The following is a 24944-nucleotide window of genomic DNA, read 5'->3' on the forward strand; positions in this document are numbered from 1 at the left end:
GGGGGTGCAGGCTCTGGGAGGGAGTTTGGGTGCAGCAGGGGGGTTCCAAGCTAGGGCAGAGTGTTGAGGTGCAGGAGGGGATACAGGATGCTGGCTCCGGGAGGGGGCTATGGGTTGGGCTGCAGGACGGGGCTTGGTGTGGGCTCTGGGAGGGGACTCAGAGTGGGACTTGAGGTGCAGGAGGGGGTCTGGGGTGCTGGGTCTGGGAGGGGGCTCAGGGCTGGGTGCTGCCTTCTGCCGGGCAGCACTTACATCCGGCGGCGCAGCACTTACGGTGGTGGGTGCAGCGGGGCTAAGGCAGGCTCTCTGCCTACCCTGGCTCCACACTGCTCCCAGAAGGGGCCAACACGCCCCGCGGGGGGACGTGGCTCCATGCGCTGCCCCTCTCTGCAAGCACCTCCCTTGCAGCTCTCCCGGCTAATGGAAGCTGTGGGGGTTGTGCTTGCAGGCAGGAGCAGCATGCAGAGGGAGATCCCCGCCCCGCCCCCACCCGCGGAGCCGCGCTGGCCGCTTCCGAGAGCAGCATGGGGCTGGGATAGGGAGTCTGCCTTAGTGGCAGCCACGCTGCACCGCCGGAGATTGCGATTGACTGGGAGATCCTCTAGGATTGACCAGTCGATCATGACCGACCAGTTGGTGACCGCTGACCTAGAAGGGTTTTTTATTTTTGTTTTATTAACATTGGACCTGTTTACAGTCTTTTAAAAATTCCTTTCCTGCTAAAATGTTTAAACTTAGTTTTTTGAACTGTTTTGTCTAACAGGAAAATTTTCCTTCCCAGTTCAGTCTGATGCTAACATACAGCCCTTGATTATACGTCACACCAATGCAATCAATAGTAAATATTTTACACTTGTATAGCACTTTTCATTCATACAAAACAGGATATCACACCCATTTTACAACTGGGGTACAGATCACCACCCACAGCCAATCTTAAATCTCCCTGTGATTGCATGGTATTACCCAATTAGCCAGGTACACTGGGATTTTCCACCTTAATCTGAAGTATCTGGATTAATTAACCTACAATCTCCACATGGCACAGTGAGGGAGATGCCAGTTGGAGACATTGTTCTCCAAGGAAGACTGGCCTGGCAGACAAAGAGGGCTTTACCTTTAGGAGAGCTTGCAGCCAGGGAGATCTGAGCAGGTCGTATAACACTCCAACTCCATTGACATCTCTTTTACAGAACAGGCTCAATTCTTGTAACACTAGAGTCAGAACATGAGATAAACCTGAGCACAAGAAAGAGTGCAGTGCATTTCAGCACAAACAGCTGATCAAAAAAGCCAAGTAGTGGCCCAGACCTCTGAGAAGGTAACTCACTTGAATTTACATTCCCTTATAATGTGTCCCAGATACCCAACTGGTAATTCCTTAAGAAGAAAAGGTTCCCTGTTATCTCTATGGTACATACCTTCTTATCAGCTGTATTTGTGCCGGGCAAGCAATTGTCCACTGATCAGAGAAACATATTCCCCATGGGCATCCCACTCCTATTTAAGTTTGAATCCAAGTTGACATTTATTCCATCCATGTACTGTAGTAACTTTGCCTTGCCCATGTTTTAGGGATTTCTTTTAGACTGTAATCTCTCTCGACATTGGAAAGTGCCCATCACATCTCAAGGGCTATGGAATATATAATAATAATGCACATTCCAGTCTGACCTGAGAGTTCAGTTAAGAAATCTGTACCATTATCAGCCATCCTGTACATTACCTCCTGGGAATGGGGAAAGCATCATTCCTATCAGAAACAGCATCATTTCCCCTACATAAAGAGAACAGGAATAGTGTGCAGACACAATGAAAATCTAGACCTATTTGAAATCTGAAGGAGGCATAAGACTTTTGGCCCTTATCAGTTTATGACCATTATTCAAAAATCAGGCCTATATGCAACAGGAAACTAGATTTTTACAACAGTATTGGATCGCTTCTAAAGTCCTATGCTCTGCCCAGGAAATATGAGAAAACTGACAATATTAACATAGAAAAGTCTGAGGATGGGTGGCTAACTCCCATTGAAAGTCAATAGGACCTATGCACCTAATTCACTGAGACACTTTGTAAATCCCACTAGGCACCTATCTGAATCTTCAAGTGCCTAAATACCTTTATAAATCTGGTCCTAGATGATTTTCTGACAGAGGCCAAATAAATTTGATCTGCTCCCTCACTCCCAAATACACTCTGATTTTCAACACTTTCTATTGTTCCCTCTCTTCCTTTTTTGTGCTTTCACAGGGTGACTACGCTTCTCCATCCTGCCTCAAGTCAAGCATCTCACTAGTAAAACCAGTCAAGGGCTAACAGATTCTCTTAATTTCCTTCTCTCACTCCCCTTTGTTGTTAAGCACTGAAGGCTGGAATGCTGTTGCCACAATAACACTGTCCAGGCTGCTAAGCTGTTACAGGTGTTCAGTGCTTCTCTTCTTGGAGCTCTGGTGTTATCAGCATTGGAAGAGTGCAGCCTGCACACTGAGCAGACCTTGATGTTACACGTAAGATAGACCTCAGGCTCAGTTCGGTGACAAAGGCACTCGGCCAGGTTTATTGCCCTCAAGACAGTACCAGCGCCCTGGCTCTGTGGTTACGGGTACACTAACACATGAGTGCCCAGTGGTAAGGAGTGGCTCAGTCAGCTGTGGGAGTCTCTGCTGTCCCCTCGGCTGCACAAAGAGTTAAGGCGAGGTACCCCAATGTTGATCGACTGAGACAAAACTTATGTACTACCTTACAGGTTTCATGACATCTGCTTGTTACCTCCCCTTGTACTTTGCTCCTGATGTCTCGGGAAAAACATCCCTCTTCATCACTTCTGTCAAACCCTCTTATCTTGTGTTAGGTCAGGATGTACCTGGGCTCATCTTTTGGAAGGTGTTCACATACATACCCAGTGCCGGTACTTCTTAGGTGTGCCTGTGTTTTAGCAATGCTAGCAGTACCCTTGCCAAGTTTGTGTGTCAGACAGTGAACTTGTAAGCACCTGCTTTAATATATGGCCTGACTTTGGTTCATAGCTTAGCCTGGTTTTGCTGACTGTGGTTCAGGCCTCAAGTCTTGCACCAGGCCCAGTGCTCCATGCTTGCTCACTCTTGCACTCTCTCTACACCTCACCCTTTTTGTGCTTTTTTCCATGCTGCCTTTATGCTTGCAAATGTCTCCCTGATCTAATACACCAAACAAGTTCCTTCTCATTCAAATGTCTCCTAAAACCTCAATTCTTCCACCAGACTGATCACTCCCTCACAAAAAATGTATATTAAAAAACAAAACAAAAACAAACAAACAAACCTAGCCACAATACTGTCAGCTTGGGCCACTGCAGATAGCTACACCAAAGACCACATCTCTTCTTTTGTTTACTGCTCTCCTTCCACAGCTTCTCTACATTTATTGACAGTTCATTTTGGTTTTGCTATCACTTTAGGCCTTGAGCCTTATGCCTGTGCTTAGCCTTAAATTAACCGACTTCAGTTAAATTATTCAGATGCTTGTTTGCCAGATCAGCACCTTAAGAGTGTCAGCTCTTTGAGGTAGGGACTTTGACCTAAATTATTGGGAAACACTAGTGATTTTGGATGCACAATTTGAGAAATTTTAAAAAGGTACCTGATTTGGAGGGAAAGTGCTCAGCACTTTCTGAAAAATCAGACTCTTTTAAGGCATTTAAAAGCAGGCTTCCCAAAGTCACTACTCACTTATAAAAAATTAGGCCCTTACCTCAATTGTGCCTGTAAAGCCTGACTCACACCTGTCTGGTACTACATAAAGAAACAAAGACGACTAAATTCCAAGCAAGAACAGGATTTGTCATATATACTATCAGTAATATTTTAAAATATCTGCTGACTTGATAAGAAAATCTGCATGTTCTTTCTTGTTTTGAAAAAGGAACACAAGAGTTATGTGCTGTACCGGTCTCCTGGCCACGTACTGCAAGCATCTCCATCTTCTCCTTCACTCTAGGAGAGTCTCCCCGTTTCTCTGAATGGATCATTCACAGGAGCAATGTTTCACAAAACAGACTCCAAACTGGGAAACGAAGAATAAGGATGTTGGAATAACTTTCAATTTGTAATAAAAGCAGAATAAAAACAGAATTGGGGATGAAAATAGTGTTTCAGATTCAAATGTCACAAAACAATATCTACCAGTTTAAATTAGACATGGGCTGAGAAAACCAAAGTAGGCAGGACTTGTATCTCAGCTTGAGTCCATGTCGACTGCTAAAGGTTAGGGTGGGATTCAAATTAAATGCTTTTAGCCTGGTCCATTTCTAATTTAAACAGAGCAGAGGAATATTGTTCACAAAGCCATGGTGCCCAATGGGCGGCCTACAAGTCAAAAAGTGATCCATGGCTATATTTACCTTTAGTAAGTAGATGTATTCTCCATGGGACACTTGTGCTAAGGTGCATTTCTTTACCTTGATCAAAATAGTCTCTCTGGCTGCTCGTAGCATATGTTGATGCAAGACCACATGTAATACCATCAGCAGTTAATGGGAAAGGCTTATCTGATCAAACCATTAACTGTTCAAATTCTACCACCATATTAAACAAGCCATCACTCAGACAGTACGGCTCAAATCTGTTGACTCCTCACATACAGCCCTCAGGCTCATGGTAAGTTGCTAATGTGACTCAGCTGGACAAAAATTTGGGCATCCGTAGTCAAAAGTAATTGCAGATTTAGTGGTAGTCTTATGTGAATTCGTAATTAGCAATACTTTGAAGAGTTTGCCCCATTTGCCATAAAGCTGTTATAGTTTATGGGGTACATTCATATTTTTGAAATTTTATAAAAAACTCAGTTTAGATATGACTAAACTATAGTGGCTACTTGCAGTGGGAGGGGAGGGTTTAAGTTGCATGTTTTCAAGGAGTGTATATGAACTCAAAATCTGCATTACATTAATGCACTAAGCCACTGTATTTAAATTATGAAGTTTCCACTGCCCCCTCAAAAATAAGTCACCCTTGTGAAAACATGCTATACACCAAACTTTTAAATGCACTATCACAGACAGCTGTAATTTATTTCCCCCAAGATATCCGAAAATAAAAATTAATAGCCCATTTTTCAGTCTACAGGAACTGTCAAGTTAAGAGTCATATTTAAAAATAAACCAAATTCTTTTCCTATTACTACTATGTTAGACTATTAAAATTGAAACAATTTTGAAAATCAGATTTGCTTCCTCCACTAACGGGGCCAGAATCTGCAAAGACTTCTTCGTATAAAGAGTTTAATTGCCTCCAATATGAGTAAAGTTGCTCTGATATTTAAGACTTGGCAGGGTATTCCAAGGTATTTACTTTTTGTATTTCTTTCATCTTGGACAATAAAAGTAGGCTTATCACTACCACATCCTAGTTCTTGTGCACTAGTTCAATGCTACAGTGAAAAATGGAAAGAGATCATTTAAATCCAAAGTGATTTTCAATTTCATTAAAATTACAAACGTTGCTATTAATATAGGCTTTCATCAAACTTATTGCATGAACAACCTTACAGTATCCCTTTAAAATTTTAGGTATAAAATTATGAAATGTAAAGCATACACCAAAAACAGCATTAAAAACCAATATATTCCATTATTCGTTTGCACACAAAAACAATTTTTTCCCCCTCAATTTCTCAAAAAATTCCTTCCAACAATTTCTCTGATAACTTTAAGCCCAATTTAAATTTTTATGGCCATCTTAATACAGCAGTCACCCCTAAAAACTTAGCAACTTTGCCTTAGAGAATGAAGATCCTGATCCTGAAAACACTTATAAACATGCTCAGTTGTACCCAGGTGACATCACTAGAATTGATGGCAAGAGTAAAGTTAAGCGCATCAGTGTTTGCAAGACTGGGGCCTAAACAGCCTTATCTCTGTATTTGCAAAATAATCTAGACTTCCCTATACTTTCTGTATGGAAAAATGAAGACAACATTAAAATTATTTAGTAATCAAAGGCAAAATTTGCCTCTCTTTTAGGGCAGCCCATGATATAAAACCTGAAAATGGTGTTTTATAATGGAAATACTAATACTTTCCATAGCAGCATGAATCATGGCATTCAAAAATGCTTGCAACTTAAATGAGTCCTTAAAACTTTTTTTTAAGTACGCAATATATGGGCAAATTAAATCTGTCAAATGATTACATTTTAAATTAATGATTAAACACAATGGACCACACACCCAGATTGAAATCAGAGGAAACTCTCCATTCCATTTCTTTTAGCAAATGTCGCTATAGGGAGACTGAGTCATGGATTTTTAGAACTGGTATTTTACAGTGGCAGAAGAGTCAATCATCTATTCTAGAGAAAACTAAAGTTGTATGTTCAGTTTCTCATTTCCAGCAGCTCAGTGCCATCCATGGATCTGAAGGAACAGGATGAACACACCACATTCAGTCACATGTAATTTATCAGATTTGAAACCTAGGTCTCCAGAAGTAAAAAGGTCTGCATCAATCTAGTGTGTCTCCTGGACCCTACTTAGATGTGTGTCTTCAACAGCATTCTGTGTAAGGTTTCAAGGTAGAGCCAAAATTACAATTATAAAATTAACATTGAAGAAAACCTTTCCACTGAGAAATTCCTGTTATAGCTCAATCCAAAGGTAATGCCTCCCACAAACATTAATGAATTGCACCACACAACATTTGAACAAGGGAGCCAATAACAATACTAATGTACAAGTAGTGAATACCATACCAACCTGTGTTAGACATACTGTAGTTTATCTTCTGGATTACCAAAGCAAGAAGGCAGCCATTTCCCCACGACTGTGGACAGGAAATTTATATGGTACAGCAAGAGATTTATTACCTCAATCTGCTTATAAAAGCAGAAGGAATTACTGTCACTTTTACTGCACTTCTTAGTGCCTATTTTTAGAAGGCACTTCTCTTCTCTTGGGTCGTGCCCTATCTTGAAAATGCAGCTGGGATCAGGGAAAGAATTCAGAAGAGATACCTGATTATGGTTTAATCAACGTACTATTGAATATACGCTATTCACCACAAATTTGCCCCATAAGGGAACAAAGGGGATCTGGTAGGTTCTCGTGTACTGCTTGTATAATTCTATTCCAAGAGATGGTAAAGAATACAGTCTTTGAAAACATAACCCAGGCTTCCCCCAGCACAGTGTGATTTTCCTACCCCAGTGCTGGTAGAATACACCGAGCAGTTTCTACTTCATTCTTCCAATGACTCCAACTATTATTCATACATTTTATACATTTGGAGTGTCCCCCCCCTCCTCCCCACATCTTGTAGGTGCCGGTATTTAATGTTCCTCAATAACTTTGAATCTGTTCCTTTACGACTGTCTTCCCTTTGTTAAGCAGAGCTGATCTGCCTAATGCTGGGATTTAACCAAGGAGGCTATGTAAGACAGATCATTAATACCTGCTTCCTAAACTGCTGAGCCATTAGAAAGAGCAATGCAGAAATCCTTTATTGCAGGGTGGCAGAGTGAAGGAAAGAAAATACTATACGAAGAAGTAAATTAATTCAGGACAGGGGGACCCCCAGCTTCCATTCATTCCAGTCATATTGAAACACATTACTAACTGCAGGATTGTGTGATATATTTGCAGTTAGGTGCAACTATTCAGACTGGTTCCAAAATGCAAGTGCAAACTGCACCCACAGAAGGGGAGGCCAGGTTTCTGTAAACGTACCCCTATAATCTGTGTGGAGAAGTCCAATTCATTTCTTATTGTGGAAAACTAGCCCTAAACCATTTGTAGCTTGATAACTATTCAGACATTGAAGAAGTGGAGATACGTCTCAACAGCTCTGAACTGGGAATCTGGAGCCAGACCTGAGTGCAATTTATTTTTAAGATTAAATCTAAGAAGATTTTCTTGGTTTAAAAAATCCCTTTATCATACAAAGGCTTTCTGGGTTGCTGTCTGCTGAAGGAGCTGAGCAACTGCGGTTTACATTCAAAAGTTGAAGCTACACTGGAAAATTTCATTTTGAGTAGTCTAAAAGTTTTTAAGTTATGTAGGATGACCATGCTCATCTCCATGTATTTGTTACCACATATATAATTTTGTAGTAGCTGGTGAATACTAGACAAAGAATAATGACTTTTTTATAGAGCCAGTCTTCCATCCTCAAGGATCTCAAAGCACTTGTCAAACTATACAATTCATTAACAATAAAAACCAAACTATTAAGGCTAACCAAACTTTTCAGTTGTGATAATCATTGAAATTCCCATCAGAGTTCTGATCCCTCTGCCTCTATTTTCTTGACTACTGTAATCACCAACCAAACTTGCATGCTGATGTATTGCCCATTGTGTAAGGGAGCAGAGCGAAGTGATTGTATCCTCTTATGATACAAGCAAGTTGAAAAATGCTGCATCTCAGTGAAACTCCTTACAACCTATGGGGAATTCTCTTGTGCAAGAAATATTGATATCAATATTTGGCCCATGAAGGGAAACCTCAAGTTTGAGTATTTCTCAGCTAAGATGAAATATACACAATAGATATGGCCCCCAAAACAAGAAAACCCACATTTGTAGCTATCAGAGGCATATTTTACAGTTTTCCCACCGGGCAGCTATATTTGGCTACAGCAAATAGTTGTGAAATAATTAAGTCATGCCGGAAATAAAGCTCAGGCACATTTCTGGAATGGTTAATTACTTTTGACAGCAGTGTCTCTTTAAAATTTCTGGCAGATCCCTTACTCCTTTTTCCATTAAACTAATGCATAGCTCTTGTTTACAGATAATCTGTTTTAATTGAGAATGGATGTGGGATTGGTCTGAAAGTAAGTGCTGTAAATGTTACCTAATTTTGAACTTGCCTTTTGCCATATGATCACTGACCTCAGTATCCATGACACGAGGGTTGGGAAAGCTGCTGCCTGCTGGTAACCAGCAGCTGAGTGGGAACTCTTGTGTAGCTATCAGATACCAGATGTTGGTGTCAATAGACAAAAATCAGTGACGCAGATTTCTGGGCCCTTTTACCTTCTAAAGTAGGAAGCCTACAGTTACTTTGAAAGAGAAGTTTCCATCAGCCAGATTCCTCTTTCTCACAAGGTTCACTTCATAGGTTAAAGGTGATGACTTGCAAAGGGAGTGACTACAGTGAACACCCGCATACCTCAGGATTGTTCCAGGGTACGAGGCACTAAGCCAAACAGAGGACCTTTCAACTTGAGACCCATGAAGCCTGATTTTAATAGATGCTAGTGGCGAAAGATAATCAGGAACCACTAAGGGACAGACACATCCCTTGCTCCTAGGCAGGCCGTTAAAAAGAAGCAGCAAGCAAGCCTCATCCAACCACATGGCCTACCAAGGTAGCTACTTGGGGGAGGAGGGAGCAGGGATTAGCACAGGGGAGGGCAAATTTTTTGGCCCGAGGGCCATGTCTGTGGGGAGAAATTGTATGCAGGGCCATGAATGTAGGGCTGGGGCAGGGGGTTGGGGTGCAGGAGGGGTGCATCAGGGGGCTCAGGGCAGGAGGAGTGCAGCGGGAACTCAGGGCAGGGGGTGGTGCCTGCAGGCGAGGGCAATGCATGGAGCCCTCTGCCCCCCTCCCTCCAGGGGCTGCAGGGACACTTCTGGGAGCGGCGCAGGGCCAGGGCAGGCAGGGAGCCTGCCTTATCCCCGCTGCGCCATGGGGCTGGCAATCCCACAGGCTGGACTGAAAGCTCTGACTGGCTGGATCCAGCCCGCAGGCCGTAGTTTGCCCTCCCCTGGATTAGCAGCTGGGACTCTGCCGATCTGCCCTAGCACTGGTCTGATCATGTATGCCACAGGTGTCACAGCCCAGAGTTTCCTCAACCCAGGATCATAATAAATTAGATGGCAAAGAACTACTAGAATATTTGGCCCATCTCCCTAGCAATGTAGCACTGTTCCTAAAAGCATAAAAGGGTCTATATATTACACACATTTTAAAAAGTATCCATCACCATAGTATCTGGGTACACCACATAATTTGGATGAAGAGGCACATTTCCTCAACAGCAGGATTCAGAACTTCTGCATCTATTGAGCCAACTACCTAGAACAAAGTAATACTGGCAGGAGACTAATTTCAAGGGAAATTCTAATACCTACCGTTAGTCACATGGGTGCAATTTTCAGAGCTTTCTAAACATGGCCAGATTTGAACTCGGATGAATTTCTACTGCGAACGAATGCCAGAGATGAAGTCCTGACATTCAGAAAATCCTGCCTCCATCTCCTGCAAGCTGCCTTGCAATATCAGTGATGCTACTTATCACTGATGTGGCAGAATATAGAGGTAGAAGGTGAGCCAATCTTTCAGATTACCAAGACCTAGACAATTTAGCGCGTTATAGATTGCAAATTAGTACTAGGGCAGGATGAATAATGAAAAAACCTTAACTGAAAAAAAATTAATGAATTGTTTGATGAATATTCAACCAGCTGTAATTATTCACTTCCACGTGAAATTTAAGGTGTTAGGCAGGCAGCATATATGGCAGAGAACAGATACAATGTGCTTCCACTGACCTGCCCTTCTCAAAAGTTTGCTTTGTCAAACAACAAGTAAACTGGACAAGTCACTTGATTGCTATGCCTCAGTTTCCCCATCGATGCAATGAGGATAGTATACTTCCCTGACTTTGTAAACTGCTTTGAGATCTACTGATCAAAGATATTACATTTTTTTATATATATTAAAATTTTGGATTTACTCTACCCTGTTTTTGACATCGAAAGAGTAAATATTGAGATCTGTTCTTGAAGTTATTCCATGGCGCCATGGTATTGATGTCCACATGTTAAAGTTGCTAATGTAACAAAATATGCTTTCATTATTCGCACTGATCTACATTCAGTTACATGTTGACTTCTACTTCCCTCCTGAGCAATTTCGTACTAGCTCCAGTACATGTGGTGTTAATATTGTTTATATGGGGACAGATCCATTGTCAAAGTGTCTGCTCGTTAGGTAGAGTATTACATAAGGAAATTACAATTTACAGTGCATGTGGAGTTCTGTGAAGCAGTCATCATACTCTTTCAGCTGATAATTTGGCCTTGTCTCCACACATCAGCCACAGTTAGTTCATGGTTCTTGCTTTAAAACATGCTGGCTGACATGTATAATAAAGTATGAAAATTAACTCATTGAAACACATGGCAAAATCATTCATCACAGGAATGAGATAGTAAAAAAGTTGTTTTTAAAAACAAATCCAAAGCAAGGGATAGTTGACCAGTCTATTACATTACATACAATAGCAATAAAAGCAGTTAGAAAATTAAACTGGATCTTTACTAGCAGAATAATTACTCATTTTACTGGGTAGAACCTGTCAATGTCACAGTGACTTCTGAAGACCTGGAAAAATGCATTTGTTGAACATTACAATTCTCCATTCAACAAAATTCTGTTAACAAAATTCACATGATCCTATTTTTATTAAGGAATAACTTTTCCCCCACACAAGTTTCCAATGTCAAATTTTTAGCTGGCAGGCAAAGAACTAAACAAACAGCTATCACAAGTTTAATTAGGGCCCCATTGGTACAAGCCAGCATCTTAAAGACATTTAAATTTGTTTACCTAGAATTATGTCACAGCAACGACATCAAAAACAAATTTCACAGTTGCAGGTGAGAAATGCACCTATGCTGTACAATGTCTCTTTCAGCAGAGTGCAAAATTTCTTACCTGTAAATGCTGCAGTATACACCATGTTCCAATCATGTAGAAATGCCACGGGGAAGAATATTTGTGGGCTATTAGTAGCCTAAGTCACCTCACCGCCTTAGCTAATCTATGAACATCCTCTCCTTTCTAATCCGCAGAAATCTAACTTTAGAACCAGGGAGAGGAGATATCTTCTTAACCCTTTTCTTGCATAAAAATCATCTTTAACTTACATAGTTACTTGTTCCCACCAACTTTCCCAATGACCAACACACTTGGTTCTTAAGGTCTCTCTGCAGTACCAAGCCTGTAAATGCAGATGAAGAGAATATGTAATATTTTAGCCTTGATCTCCTATTACACTCAAGCTGAAATCCTGTAACAAGGAAGAAATACCCAGATTTTAATTTATGAACAAAATGTGGTGACACTGAAGTAATAAAAGGGAGAGAAACCCTGCAGGTTAACTCATTTCTTGGTTAGCTACAGGAACATACAAAGCTGACCCTTATTGCTTTCTTAATGCATCACAGACCACAGAGGTTGAAAAGAGGAATCTTGTCGGATACACATTTAATCCCAAGAATCTCATCAGCTGATAATTGAGCCATACATCAGAAGGATCAGAAATAATCCACTCAGACATTCAGTTGTTTCCACCAATCAGAGGACGAAATACATTCGCAACATCGAGTTGCATAAGGGGATTATAAACCTAAAGCAAGTTATTCAATTCTCAGACTTCACATCTGACAGTCGGCACTGTTAGAAGTAACTACATCTTTGCAGGTACAAAGTCCCTTTCATGAGCAAGAAATGGGGAAGGGGTGGGGGGAACCATTTACTGTCCTTAAATTAGTTGCATTTTAAGGTTAAATTTTGTTCTCCTACTTTCTTCCTCCCACTTTAAAACATGAATTGGGGCTTTTAAAATGCTATGAACCAAAGGTCATGGTTAACTGTTTCTTCTGAAACTGACATGAATTTTGATCTTCCAGAAGAGAGACAGGAAAATACTGTTTGTAACGCGATCCGCTGTTGTAGAAGAAAAACTGAACCCTGAATTTAGATCTTGGCAGGTAAGCAGCAGGAGAAAATTATTTCCGTTAATTTTAAATTGTATTTGCTCAGGTCAAATCTGCATGATATTGAGCATGATACACTGTTCCGTTTCAATAGCGGTTCTCCCATTGCAGGTTTCAACTTGATATTTTCTGCGCACAGAAGTTCTAAAAATGACCTATATGGAAAGTCTACAGCTAGAACAGTAATTTACATTGCTGCCTAACCTTTCTTCCTCAAATCGATCATGGGTCTACACAGTATTTGAAAATACTTACTTCTTCTCTTAGGACCAATGCAATTTTATTTTTCAATTGTCACTTATCCCTGACTCCCCCCAAAATATTCAGTATTACATACGGCTAACAAAACCACATTTTAAAGTTAACAGTTTTGTTCTCAATGCATCAAGGGGCCGGACTTTTTTTCCTGTTGAATTCAGTGGCAAAGTTTCAATAGGACAATATCAGACCCATCAAACATACATAATAGCTTGTGGACTGAAAGGACAACTTTTCTCAGATACATCAAAAACTGCGGCCTGGGAAGAAATCTTTCTACAATTCTACGAACTATGATTTCAAGGCTGAAACCTTTTGAGATCACTTAAATATTAATGTGATGGTCACATAAGTGTCTTGATAAATTAGAAGGAGCTATTAAAAATATCAGAAGATTGTTAAAATGCACACCCATTTCTCTATGAAGTAGTTCGCCATTTCTATATTGGCTAAAAAGGCTTGGATGACTTGTATCCAACACCTTCATCTTTTCTCATGTGCACATATACTAAATATATAGTCACACAAATATGGTAAAGATGTTTAAATAAGAACAATATTTTTATTTGACTTCCCAAGAAGGCACTTGTAGAGAAAAGAAAGTAATCCCTTTGGTAACTCCACAAGGCTAAAAACTAATTTTTGTCACCATAAGCCAACAGGATTCTGATTAGATGAGTCACTTGTAGGATTGGAACCTCTGGGGCCAATAAAAGTTTGACCCTCTTATACTTAAATATAATTTTTTTTTGGGTGGGAAGGGGATAAGGAGAAAGGAGAGGACAATTGGTTTATAAATGTTTTTACTAAAAAGACATGTATTTAGGATGATCAAAAACTCCCTGGGAATTTGTCAGTAACTATAAAATGGAGTAATACTTTCCTCCCTCGGAAGTATGTTGAAAGGATAAATATATAAGATTTGAAGTACTGTAAGATCCACTATTAAAAAACGCCATAAGAGCCAAATATTAACTATTATTATAGTTTGAGTCTTTGCTACGTTTCAGAATTCTGCTCTCAAAAAATGAAATATCTTACATTTTAAATAGATTTTTTAAATGGTATCTTCTTCCTATAAAAAAAAATTTATACCGAAACATTCCATAAATCCCAGTAGTCATTATATGGTGACCTGTTCAACAGAACTACACCTCTACCCCGATATAACATGATCCGATATAACACGAATTTGGATATAACGCGGTAAAGCAGCACTCCGGGGGGGCGGGACTGTGCACTCCGGTAGATCAAAGCAAGTTCGATATAACACGGTTTCACCTATAACGCAGTAGGATTTTTTGGCTCCCGAGGACAGCGTTATATCAGGGTAGAGGTGTACCAAGTATCACAGCTACCAAGGGGTAGCTGTGTTAGTCTGTATCCACAAAAACAACGAAGAGTCTGGTGGCACCTTAAAGGCTAACAGATTTATTTGGGCATAAGCTTTTGTGGGTAAAAAACCCACTTGCATCTGAAGTGGGTTTTTTACCCACGAAAGCTTATGCCCAAATAAATCTGTTAGTCTTTAAGGTGCCACCGGACTCCTCGTTGTTTTTGCCAGAATACCAGTTTCTTGGATTGACTAGTTCATCCATATGAAAAGCCCACTGTATTGCTGAACCTACAGTTCCCTCAGTGGGGCACATAGCCTGAATGCTCTGAAGTGCCTTTACTAGTACGAATAGGAGAGAGAGTTGTTGTATCTACACAAATATTTTACTTTATCAAGATTGAGATAACAGTTGAACAGAATTTGGCATTGAAGCTCAATTAATATTTCTAATTTTGATGTTGTACACATATTTGGCTTTATCGTGATATACTTTATTTACACCTTGTTTGGTATTTTCCCAGAAAAATGTTCATACCCAAGAGGAGAAGAAACAAAAGCACAACATTTGCAAACAATATTGGTCTATGCTTAAATATTTTTATAAATAAGCTGTTAACCATAATCAAGAATGGGTGTATAAAAATAGGTTACCGTAAATGCTAAACAGCAAAAGTTTTGTCTATCTAGAAAAAGATTTATATCAGGCATTGCAAGTTCTATAGGCTGGTAGAATGGAGATTCAGGTATATCAATTGCATCCAGCTAGGGAACATTTGGATTTTGTTGTAGCACGCTCTTTTTCAGTGTGATCTTAGGTAAGCAGGTAAGCTGTTGATGAACAGACAGTATAAGATAGGCAGCTATATTGATAACAAATAAAGGAGCAGCAGTATCATGATAAAGTTTTGAAATACAGAGAAGTAATACAGATGTGTCTTGGAGAAAGGATTAGGGAGACAGTATGTACAGGAGTGTGAAACAGAATAGCCCTTTATAAACATTTTGAGCCAAATCCTGCCCTCTGGTGCATGTATTTGGTTTTCCGTGACTTCTGCATAAAGAAAAAAAAAGAAAAAAAAAAAAGAGGAGTTTGGCCTTATTTAGAAAAGCATGACAACAAAATGGGGGGACTTTTCGTTGCATAGAAAGGTAAAGACAGGAGGTGGTCAGTTTTTGTCACGTTTTCTAATTTCTTTGCAGACTTTAGTAGTTTAATGTCAGCTCTGCTTCCATATATTTAGTATAAATGTTTGGACTTCAAATCTGTCAAAAGATGGCAGATCAGTAGACCGCACTTCCTCTGCTGGTAAGATTCTTACAAAGCAGTATAAAGTAACCTTCCCACATTTTCCACCTCCCCATTCCCAGCACTTATCTTGCTTTCAGCCATTAGATTGGGACCTCTCTAGGAAGTAAGAATAATCAAATAGTTACCATGGGGGGAGGGATCTCTATATTGATGCCGAATGATATTAATTAAATTAATTTTATTTTGTTTAAGTCATTACAAACTTGTTTGCACCATTGCTGAATATTGATATAGCTACAAGAGTGTTATAGCCAGAATACTTGGAAATGTAACAGTATACATCTATAGCTAATTATATTACAAAATGTTAAAGCTAATCAAAGAAATTCAAGACAGGTTCTGCTTTTATCTCCCAAGGACAAGCAAAGAAACCCTTTGACTAAATAGTGGGAGCCAGATCCAGGAAGTGCCAGAAAAGAAATAATTAGCAAGAGTTGGCCTACCATTTCTTGCTCCTCGAAACTAAATGTTTTTAAAACAAAGTAACTTAGCAGCAGCAGCAGCAATCCCTTGATTCGAGGATGATCTCTACTACGGATTTATATATGGGTCCCGAGAGGACTCAGGAGTCCGATCCTGGAACCACAGATCTGCCTGCAGTAGGTACAGACATTTCCTGGTGGGCCAGCTGCCTGCTGGGAAAAAGATTTTTCTTTTTCCATCCTTCTCTCTCGCCCTCTTTTCAGCTTTGAGGACAAGGCACTTCTCCTCAAAATGGGCCATTGCCTGATGGAGGATGTGGCACCATCGGGGGTCGGTTGGTGGCATGCTCCTCCCAGCTTGTGATGTCCACATCACAAGTTGTCTTGATACGCTTTCAGTGTGTCTTTGTAGCGTTTTCTCTGACCACCAGGGGATCTCTGACCATGGATGAGTTGAGAGTATAGGACTTGTTTTGGGAGGTGAGACTCTGGCCTCTGCACACAACGTCCAGCCCAGCAGAGTTGGTTCATGAGAATCATTGCTTCAATGCTGGAGACAATGGCTTCAGTGAGGTGCTGACGTTAGTACAGCTATCTTCCCACTTGATGCAAAGAATCTTACGAAGGCATTGTTGTGGGTACCTCTCCAGACTCTTGAAGTGCTGTTGAAAGGTTTCAAATCCATAAAGGAGTTTAGGAATAACAATTGTCTTCTAGACCTGGATCTTGGTGTCCTGCTGTAGGTCACGGTCCATGAAAACGCGTCGGAGTAATTTCCCAAAGGAAGCGCTTGCGCACTGGATCCTGTGCTGGATCTTGCTGTCAATTTTTGCGTTTTCTGGAAAGGAAAATCTGCAGAGGACAGGTGCATTCATGGTGTCGGTTTTGCAATTAGGAATAGGCGGTCAGTCAGCTTACAATAACTTGGCATGCAACAATTTAAAGCTAAACTTTTCAACCTCGCACCATTTAGGGACAATAGCATCACTGCCATTTGGGGGGGGGGGCAGGATTGGCAGGGCAAGTCAGACCAGTCTGTCAAAGCGATGACAGTTCGGATGACAGACCATCTTCAGCAACATTTGAAGAGGACGAAGGCACAACCTGACGTATTGGTTACCTGTGTGCAGGCAGTCATATGCGCGCTGTGGTTGAGGGTTGAAACTGAACTCCCAGACATAGACAGCAAATCCACGTGAAATTGGTCAGTCGGCAGAAATGCTCTCGAACTCAGTCTATAAGGGCCCCAGTGAACTTGATTCACTGAGTTGGAACCAATGTTGACTTCCCACTGTTTAGGACAAGACCTAGACGATCAAGTAAGCGTAGCATGAACTGAACATGAGAGAGAACTTCTTCTCTGGACTTGCCCCTCAGTAACTAATTGTTCAGATGTGGGAAGAAGATATGAATTGCCCTCTAACTAAGGTATGCTGCCATCACAATCGTGCATTTGGTAAAAACCCAGGGAACAGAAGACCGACCAAGAGGGAGCATGGTGTACTGATAGTGCCAGCCCGTCACGACAAACTGGAGAAATCTCCTGTGGCTCAGAATTGCTACGTGGAAATAAGTGTCCTGAAAGCCCAGGGCAGCAAAATAGTTGCTGTGATTGCCAGGGTGACCATAGGGAATCTCACATATCTGATGTATTTGTTGGCAGAGGTCAAGGACAGGTCTCATTCCTCCCTGGGGCTTGGGAGACAGGCAATACCAGGAGTGGAATCCTGGTCCATGATTCTGCCGGGCAACATCCTCTAAGGCCCCGAAGCCAGTAGGGACTGAACCTGTTTGAGGAGCAGTGTCTTGTGAGAGGGGTACCTGAAGAGGTGGGGTGGGGAGGAGGAATGGAGAGGAAATGTATGGTATAACCGGAATGCCGGTGCTTAGGACCAATCTGGGTATGGTAACTGAACCCCAAATACTATAAAAACAAGCCAGCCTGTCCGTGAACGGGTGGAACGGAAATGGAAATGTCACCACTGGATCGCTGCCCAGGACACCCAAGTCAAAATGACCACTTGTCAGATTGCAGGGGAGGACCAGCCAGCTGGCTAAATCCAGAGCAAAGGGCCTTGGCCTCTGGGATCTATGTCCCTTCCTAGGGTAGTCCGGCTGCCTTACAGGAAAGGAGGACAGCCCGAAGAAATACTATGAGCAGTATTGCTGCGGACTGCTACAGTGCCATCTCTTTATAGTCAGAGCATAAACTCCAAAAGAACACAAAGTAACTCGTGAATCCTTAAAAAAAGAGTGGAGGGTCTCATCAAAAGGTAAGTCCTCACTGGCCTGCTGCTCATTGGGCACAATGCCTGAATTCCGCAGCTGAGAGACCCTTCTCATGGTCTCAGCTGGTGCCATAATCCTGGCCCAGGCATCTGCCACATCCAGAGCTGACTGTAAGAAAAAGTCTTGGCTACAATACACCCTTCTACAATGAACGCCTTAAAAACTCTTCTCTGGAGGCTTCTGGCAACTTGTCTGCAAACTTAGACATAAGACCATAAGAATGGCCCTACTGGGTCAGACAAAAGGTCCATCTAGCCCAGTATCCGATCTTCTGATAGTGACCAGTGCCAGGTGCCCCAGAGGGAATGACCAGAACAGGTAATCATCAAGTGATCCATCCCTGTTGCTCATTCCCAGCTTCTGGAAAAGAGGCTAGGAATACCATTCCTGACCATCCTGGCTAATAGCCATTGATGGACCTATCTTAGATGAATTTATCTAGCTCTTTTTTGAACCCTGTTACGGTCTTGGCCTTCACAACATCCTCTGGCAAAAGAGTTCCACAGGTTGACTGTGCGTTGTGTGAAGAAATATTTTCTTTTATTTGTTTTAAACCTGCTGCCTATTAATTTTGTTTGGTGACCCCTAGTTCTTGTGTTATGAGAAGGAGTAAACAACACTTCCTTATCTACTTTCTCTACACCAGTCATGATTTTATAGACCTCAATCATATCTCCCCTTAGCCGTCTCTTTTCCAAGCTGAAAAGTCCCAGTCTTATTAATCTCTCCTCATACGGAAGCTGCTCCATACCCCTAATCATTTTTGTTGCCCTTTTCTGAACCTTTTCCAATTTCAATATTTTTTTTTTTTGAGATGGGGCGACCACATCTGCACACAGCATTCAGGATGTGGGCATATCATGGATTTATATAGAGGCAACATGATATTTTCTGTCCTATTTTCTATCCCCTTCATAATTGTTCCCAGCATTCTGAATAATTTGACTGCTTTTTTGACTGCTTCTGCACATTGAGTGGATGTTTTCGGAGAACTATCCACAATGATTCCCAGATCTTTTTCTTGAGTGGTAACAGCTAATTTAGACCATTTTTATATGTATAGTTGGGATTATGCTTTCCAATGTGCATTACTTTGCATTAATCAACATTAAAATTTCATCTGCCATTTTGTTGCACAGTCACCCAGTTTTGAGAGATCCTTTTGTAGCTTTGGACATGGCCGTCTTGTGGCTGTCTTTTGTAGCATTGGTCATGGCCGTCCAATAAACAAAGTCGTATTTAGAGAGCAATGCCTACTGGTTCACCATGCAGATCTGCATGGAAGAGGTGTAAATCTTTCTTCACATCAAGTCCATCCACTTGGACTCTGTCTTTAGGTGTAGCTTTCTACCTTCCCTGTAATTTGCTGCAGTTACTATAAGAGTCTTAGGGGCCAAATGGAAGTTGAAACCCTCAAAACCCTGCATGGGGACTGTGATGGGGCACTCACCTCTTGAGGCAGCCTATTAGCTGGGTGTGGTACTGCAATTTCCCCCCACTCCTGGTGCCCCCAGTAGGTTGCTGACCTCACTAGGCGGGTCTTCAGTGGCTCAGACCTCTGACCAAGTCACACAGTGAAAAATAGACCCCTTCCAGGGCAGGAAAAGGTTCAAACTGTCTGCCCTTCTCAGGGTCTTCAACCTTGTCTCTAGGCCTTTTAAATCCAGTCCTTTGCTCAGTCTTGAAAAGTGCCTTTTCCCCTTCTCAAAGCTTGGGTGACTTTGTCAGTGGCCAGGGGAAGGGAAACTCGGGCCTGCCCACTACTTCGGGTTCCAACCCAAGCACTCTATAAACAGCAACCATATACTGCTCCAATTGGTAGCTGCTGCAGTCCCTGGGCCTCTTCCCTCCTGGTCCATTTACCTTCACCCATTACCTTAGAGTTAAAGTTCTCAGGTCCTCTCTCTCCCAGGTCCAGTAAATGCAACCAGTCCACCTCCTTTGGCCAGAGAGGAACCTTTTTCGGCCCTCTGGTCTCACCCAGGAACTGACCTGCTAAGGCCCTGCAGCTCCTTTTAGCTGAGCCTGCTGGGCTCTGATTGGCTGCTTTCATGAGTCCTCTCCAGGCAGGACTGGATGAACCACCTTCAATGCTCTTTCCTGGGGTGGGGTGTAGTAGAACTACAGGGCCTCCAGCAGGAGGCCACAAAAGGCCAGGCACACCCCGTCACAGGGACAGGTACCGCTTCTCTGCATGCTTTGCCATGGGAGGCAATGAAGCAGAAAATTCTAGATGGCTTTTGCAGGATCCAAAAGATCCTTATTTATCAGGAGGGCTACTCTCTCTGGAGCTAATGATGGGAGAATATCCAACAGCTTATGCATATTCTCCTGCAGAAAATTCAGCCTGAATGCCTAAGGTGCTGGCCATATGCCTAAGGAGGTACTGATATGCCTTAAAGTCCTCAGGCATTGAGGGAGAGCCCAGCACAATAGAGTCATCCAGAGAGGACAAAGAAGGAGTTTGCTGCGTCAATGATGGGTCCTGTTCTTGAACCCCAGGATCCATTTGGGATAATCTTGGAAGCCCAGAGGGAACAGACTCAGCAGTTGCTTGTAACTGATTTGGGAAAGGGAACCCCCAATGGGACTGGCGATCTCACTGTGGAGTGGGTCTAAGAATGGGACCTCAAAGATCTAGGAGCTTCCAAGGAGGCTACTGGGCAAACAGATATGGCTTTGGTGGCCAATAGGCACCAGGCCAAACACCCTTGTCCTGACTGTGGGAACGAAGTCAATGGTGTATCAATGGTGATACGAGGACAGTCTCTTATCAAGGCAATAAAGGGGAATACGACCCTGACCTGGATCTCATGGAGTCCCAGGGATTCTAAGAGACAATGCGGGAAACCAGCCCTGATGGGGAAAACAAACAATCGGACTCATCCAGACCCCAACACAGGGGCAGCATCAGTGCCAATGAAGGAATATAGAATCGGCACTGGCAGAACCAAGTAAGATATACTCCCATCCAGTATTAGGAGGCAGCACTGGCACAGAGGCCAAGGGCAGTACCAAACTTGGTAACGGGATCAGCTGCCAGGGCAATAACAGAGCCGAAGGGCACACCAGCATTGAGGGAGCCTGTAGGGCTTGACACAGCATCAGCCTCGATTCCAGTCTGGGAACAGGACAATGAGAGCTGTAGTGCCGACAAACCCAGCAGCTCTGCAATGCATCCAGAAGGTGCCAAGGGCACAACAGAGGTTGAAGCAGTAGAAGCTATAACACCAGAAAATTTTCTGGTGACTGTGCTTGGAGCGCGCATACACCTACACTGGAATGGACATGTGTAAGCACTCGAAGAAGAAAACTCCTGAACTAGTGGAAAGTCAGGCACAGCAGGTCTGATGCTGCTCAATATGCCACCAGCATCAGAACAGTAGGCACTGGTGCAGACATGATCAGTACTGGATTCAGACGCCCCATCGCCAGAACTGGTGTTGACAGTATGGGCTCTCCCTGATTTTAGCATGGTACCACAGAACAGTTAGATAGACCTACTCCATCCCACATGCCAGAAGAAGTATGGTACCAGTCAGTATTCCTTTTAGAAGATGAGGAAGCATCTCCCCAAGCCCTGGAGTTGTTCCAATTAGTCTTATGGGACCTCTTCCTCATTGCACCAGAGGAGGGAGAATAACTACTCCTCCTATTAGGGGGGACACCAGAGTCCAAAAGTGGAGGGGCATCACTTCCAGTTCCAAAGGTGACCACTGATCAGATGAGGACCTCAGTGCTGAAGTGGATCTCATGGCCTGCTCCAGAAAGTGCTGCTTCAACCATAAGTCTCTCGCCTCTGGGTCCTCTTTTTGAATGATTTACAGACAGAGCACCACTCCTTAATGTATCCCTTACCAGCGCACAACAAGCACCATGCGTAGTAATCATTATTGAGGATGCTTCCCCCTATGATGGACAATGCTTGAACCCTGGTGAGGGTACCACACAGAGCAGCCAACTACTCCAACACTAAACTAAACCTAATGTACTACTATTATCTAGAGAAAAAACTCTCAGAAAACGGAGATCAAAAACATGAGGTGAAAACACCCCACAGATCTCTGACTCTAGTTTCCAGGAGAGGGGCTAGGTTCACAGGGTGCGAGAGCCACTCCTACGGGTACTGCTCAGCAAAGTTCTCCAGCTTTGGTGCTATGGGCATGCGCACAACCAAATGGAACACACAGCTGAATCTACTCAAAGAAGAAATGGTTGTAAAGTACTTTAAAGAAAAGAAAAAGAAAAAAAAGCCAAAACAAAAATCCATACACTGCAGTCTTCCTCCCCAAAAGCTCCTGTCCCTTAAGAGGTTTTTGAAATTCAGTAGGAAACAGGTTACTTAGATCAAAAATAGTTATTTTAATTATTAACAAATATTTTCTCTGCAAGTACAGCTTGGATAACAATCATTTGTATTAAAGAGACACCTTTTAAAAGAAGATATTAGTGGGACTCTAGAGATAGTTCCTCTATCCTCTCTGAGCAGTTAGGTGTTATGTTAAATGAGATTTTAAATAGACTCTTGCTGAACCTTTTAATTTTCTTTTCTCAAACCATCCACAAAAACAGTCTCAAAGACAAATACTCTTTACTTTATTATGAAAAAGTGCTACATTACAGTCACTGCTCCCAACAGCATTTCAATGAACAGTTTTGTTTCTATTTTTTAAAGGGTCAACACACAAGCCATGATTCTGATTTCCAAAACCGATTTAGCCTTTGCTATGCTAATTCAAGATAAGTCATGAGAACATTTCATATCTCCCCCACTTTTCTGTCAGACATGGTAAAGAACAGCACCCATTGTATCCAAATGTTCACTGGTATTATTTGTATAAGTCAAGATAAATGTAAACCACAAGAGAACACGCACACACACAAAAACCCAAACACTGAGATTAAGTTTTTGTTTTACAATACCTTTGAGAATATAATAGTGAGTTTTCCCTTGCCAAGTAAGTACAGCATAACGGAGGGAGTCAAAATCTCGATCCAAATCTAGTGTCACTTAGTTTAAAACATGTTCTCATTCTCCTGCAGCATGGACTTCACAAGAAAACCGTTCCAAAAATAGCCTGCACATTGTTCATCCTTGGGACTTAGAATGCAAGGCTAGGAACAATGAAACTAATAGCGCTGCAAAAACTTATAAAGTACCCAATTCAGCAATGAAATTCAAACCTGCTAGTGCTTTTTGTTTATGAAGTTACTTAAATAAAAAGGATATGTTCTTACCACTATGGACGTAAAGGAGCCCATGTCAATTTGATTATTTCCATAACAGGAACTAAGGGCTGCTTTCAGCAATCCTGCTACAAATGATTCAATCAGAACCCTTCCAGACAGATATTCTGTAAACTGCCTATTATAAATACTAACATAGCAACTTTTCTTTTTCCCTTTTTCAGACAAACATAATTAGCAGCTTAATTCAGGAAGACACAGAGCGGTTCTATAATGCAATGTAATCCTTTTAAAGGAATCTGTGGTCAGTGCAGGTAGATTCAGGAAAACCAGAAACCCATTGTCTAAGAAGCCATATGCCCAGACTACTCTTTGCATATGAACTCCAAGTCGATGTCTTGCCTTTTAAAAACACTGCTAATTTGGGAAGGATAAACAATCCCTCCTTTAGACCGGCAAATAAGTCTCTCTTCTTGGAAACTGTTGGACAGGCCAAGTTTAAGTATTACTTTTCTCCCTCTGTCATTTCCTCTAGTTGGCCTCAGTACTTGGTTTTTTCAATCCTTATATGCGGTTCAGAAGCAATATCCACATATCTCTGTTGTAAGTGCCATTCTAGGGAAGAACATGGATGTTGCTGACGCTCCACTCAGTAGATACTCATCTACTTAGGTTGCAGAGGTGATCTAGGTGAGCTTTTCATGTTGAATCTGATAGTAACAAGCCTGAATTGAAACAAAATTCAGTTTAACTTAAAAATACTACTTTCCATGATTTCCCCCCCAGTCAACCTACAAAATGTGCTACATCTATAGATTTATTTTTTTTCCCCCAGAAAATTAGACTTTCTGTGATCAGTTGTGCAGTGACAACATTCACTGTGCAGCAATCTTGTGAGATGTCATGAAGTATCAGGGGGAAGGTCTGAGCTTTTAAGTTCAAATAGTGTTTAGCTAGCTCCTCATAGAGTGCGAGGATGGTTTGGGACTCCAGATCCTCGGGTTCAGTTCCAAGTTGTCACAGATGTCCTGTGTAACTACATGCAAAAACCCCATGGCAGCAAGTCTCAGAGCCTTGGTCAACTGAGTCAGGCTCACGCTGCAGAGCTAAAAATAGCAGTGTAGACTTTTGGGCTCGGGCTGGAAACCTGCTATTTTTAGCCCCGCAACATGAGCCTGACTCAGTTGACCTGGGCTCTGAGACTCACTGCCAGAGGTCTTTTTTTTTGCTGTGTAGACAATCTTTCAAGTAGATGTTTTTGAAGTACTCAGACATTACAATTAAAGGTCCTAGGAGTACCTAGAAAAAAGCCCTAGCTTAGACAGCCATTCAGTTCTAAATAACTTTCATATATTGTTTAGATGGGTAGCAACTGGAAA

The 24944-nt window shown here is 41.9% G+C and overlaps 2 protein-coding genes across 2 annotated transcripts in view; both read right to left on the bottom strand.

Annotated features, from left to right (window-relative positions):
* The window catches only part of MPP4 (membrane palmitoylated protein 4), a 51032-nt gene extending 29179 nt beyond the window's left edge, over positions 1–21853 (bottom strand). The window contains exons 1-3 of the mRNA XM_029910526.1: positions 21394–21853; positions 1727–1777; positions 1118–1239 (exon numbers count right to left, since the gene is read on the bottom strand). Coding sequence (XP_029766386.1) covers positions 1118–1239; positions 1727–1777; positions 21394–21853 — 633 coding nt within the window. The remainder of the gene's footprint in view (positions 1–1117; positions 1240–1726; positions 1778–21393) is intronic.
* Positions 21854–22957: 1104 nt separating this feature from the next.
* ALS2 (alsin Rho guanine nucleotide exchange factor ALS2) overlaps positions 22958–24944 on the bottom strand; it is a 59575-nt gene continuing 57588 nt past the window's right edge. Inside the window, exon 34 of the mRNA XM_026647678.2 lies at positions 22958–24290. Coding sequence (XP_026503463.1) covers positions 24252–24290 — 39 coding nt within the window. The 3' untranslated portion in view covers positions 22958–24251. The remainder of the gene's footprint in view (positions 24291–24944) is intronic.

The sequence above is a fragment of the Terrapene carolina genome, unplaced genomic scaffold, assembly GCF_002925995.2.
Source record: "Terrapene carolina triunguis isolate 2854851 unplaced genomic scaffold, T_m_triunguis-2.0 Scaffold62, whole genome shotgun sequence".
NCBI classification, from domain to species: Eukaryota; Metazoa; Chordata; order Testudines; family Emydidae; genus Terrapene; species Terrapene triunguis.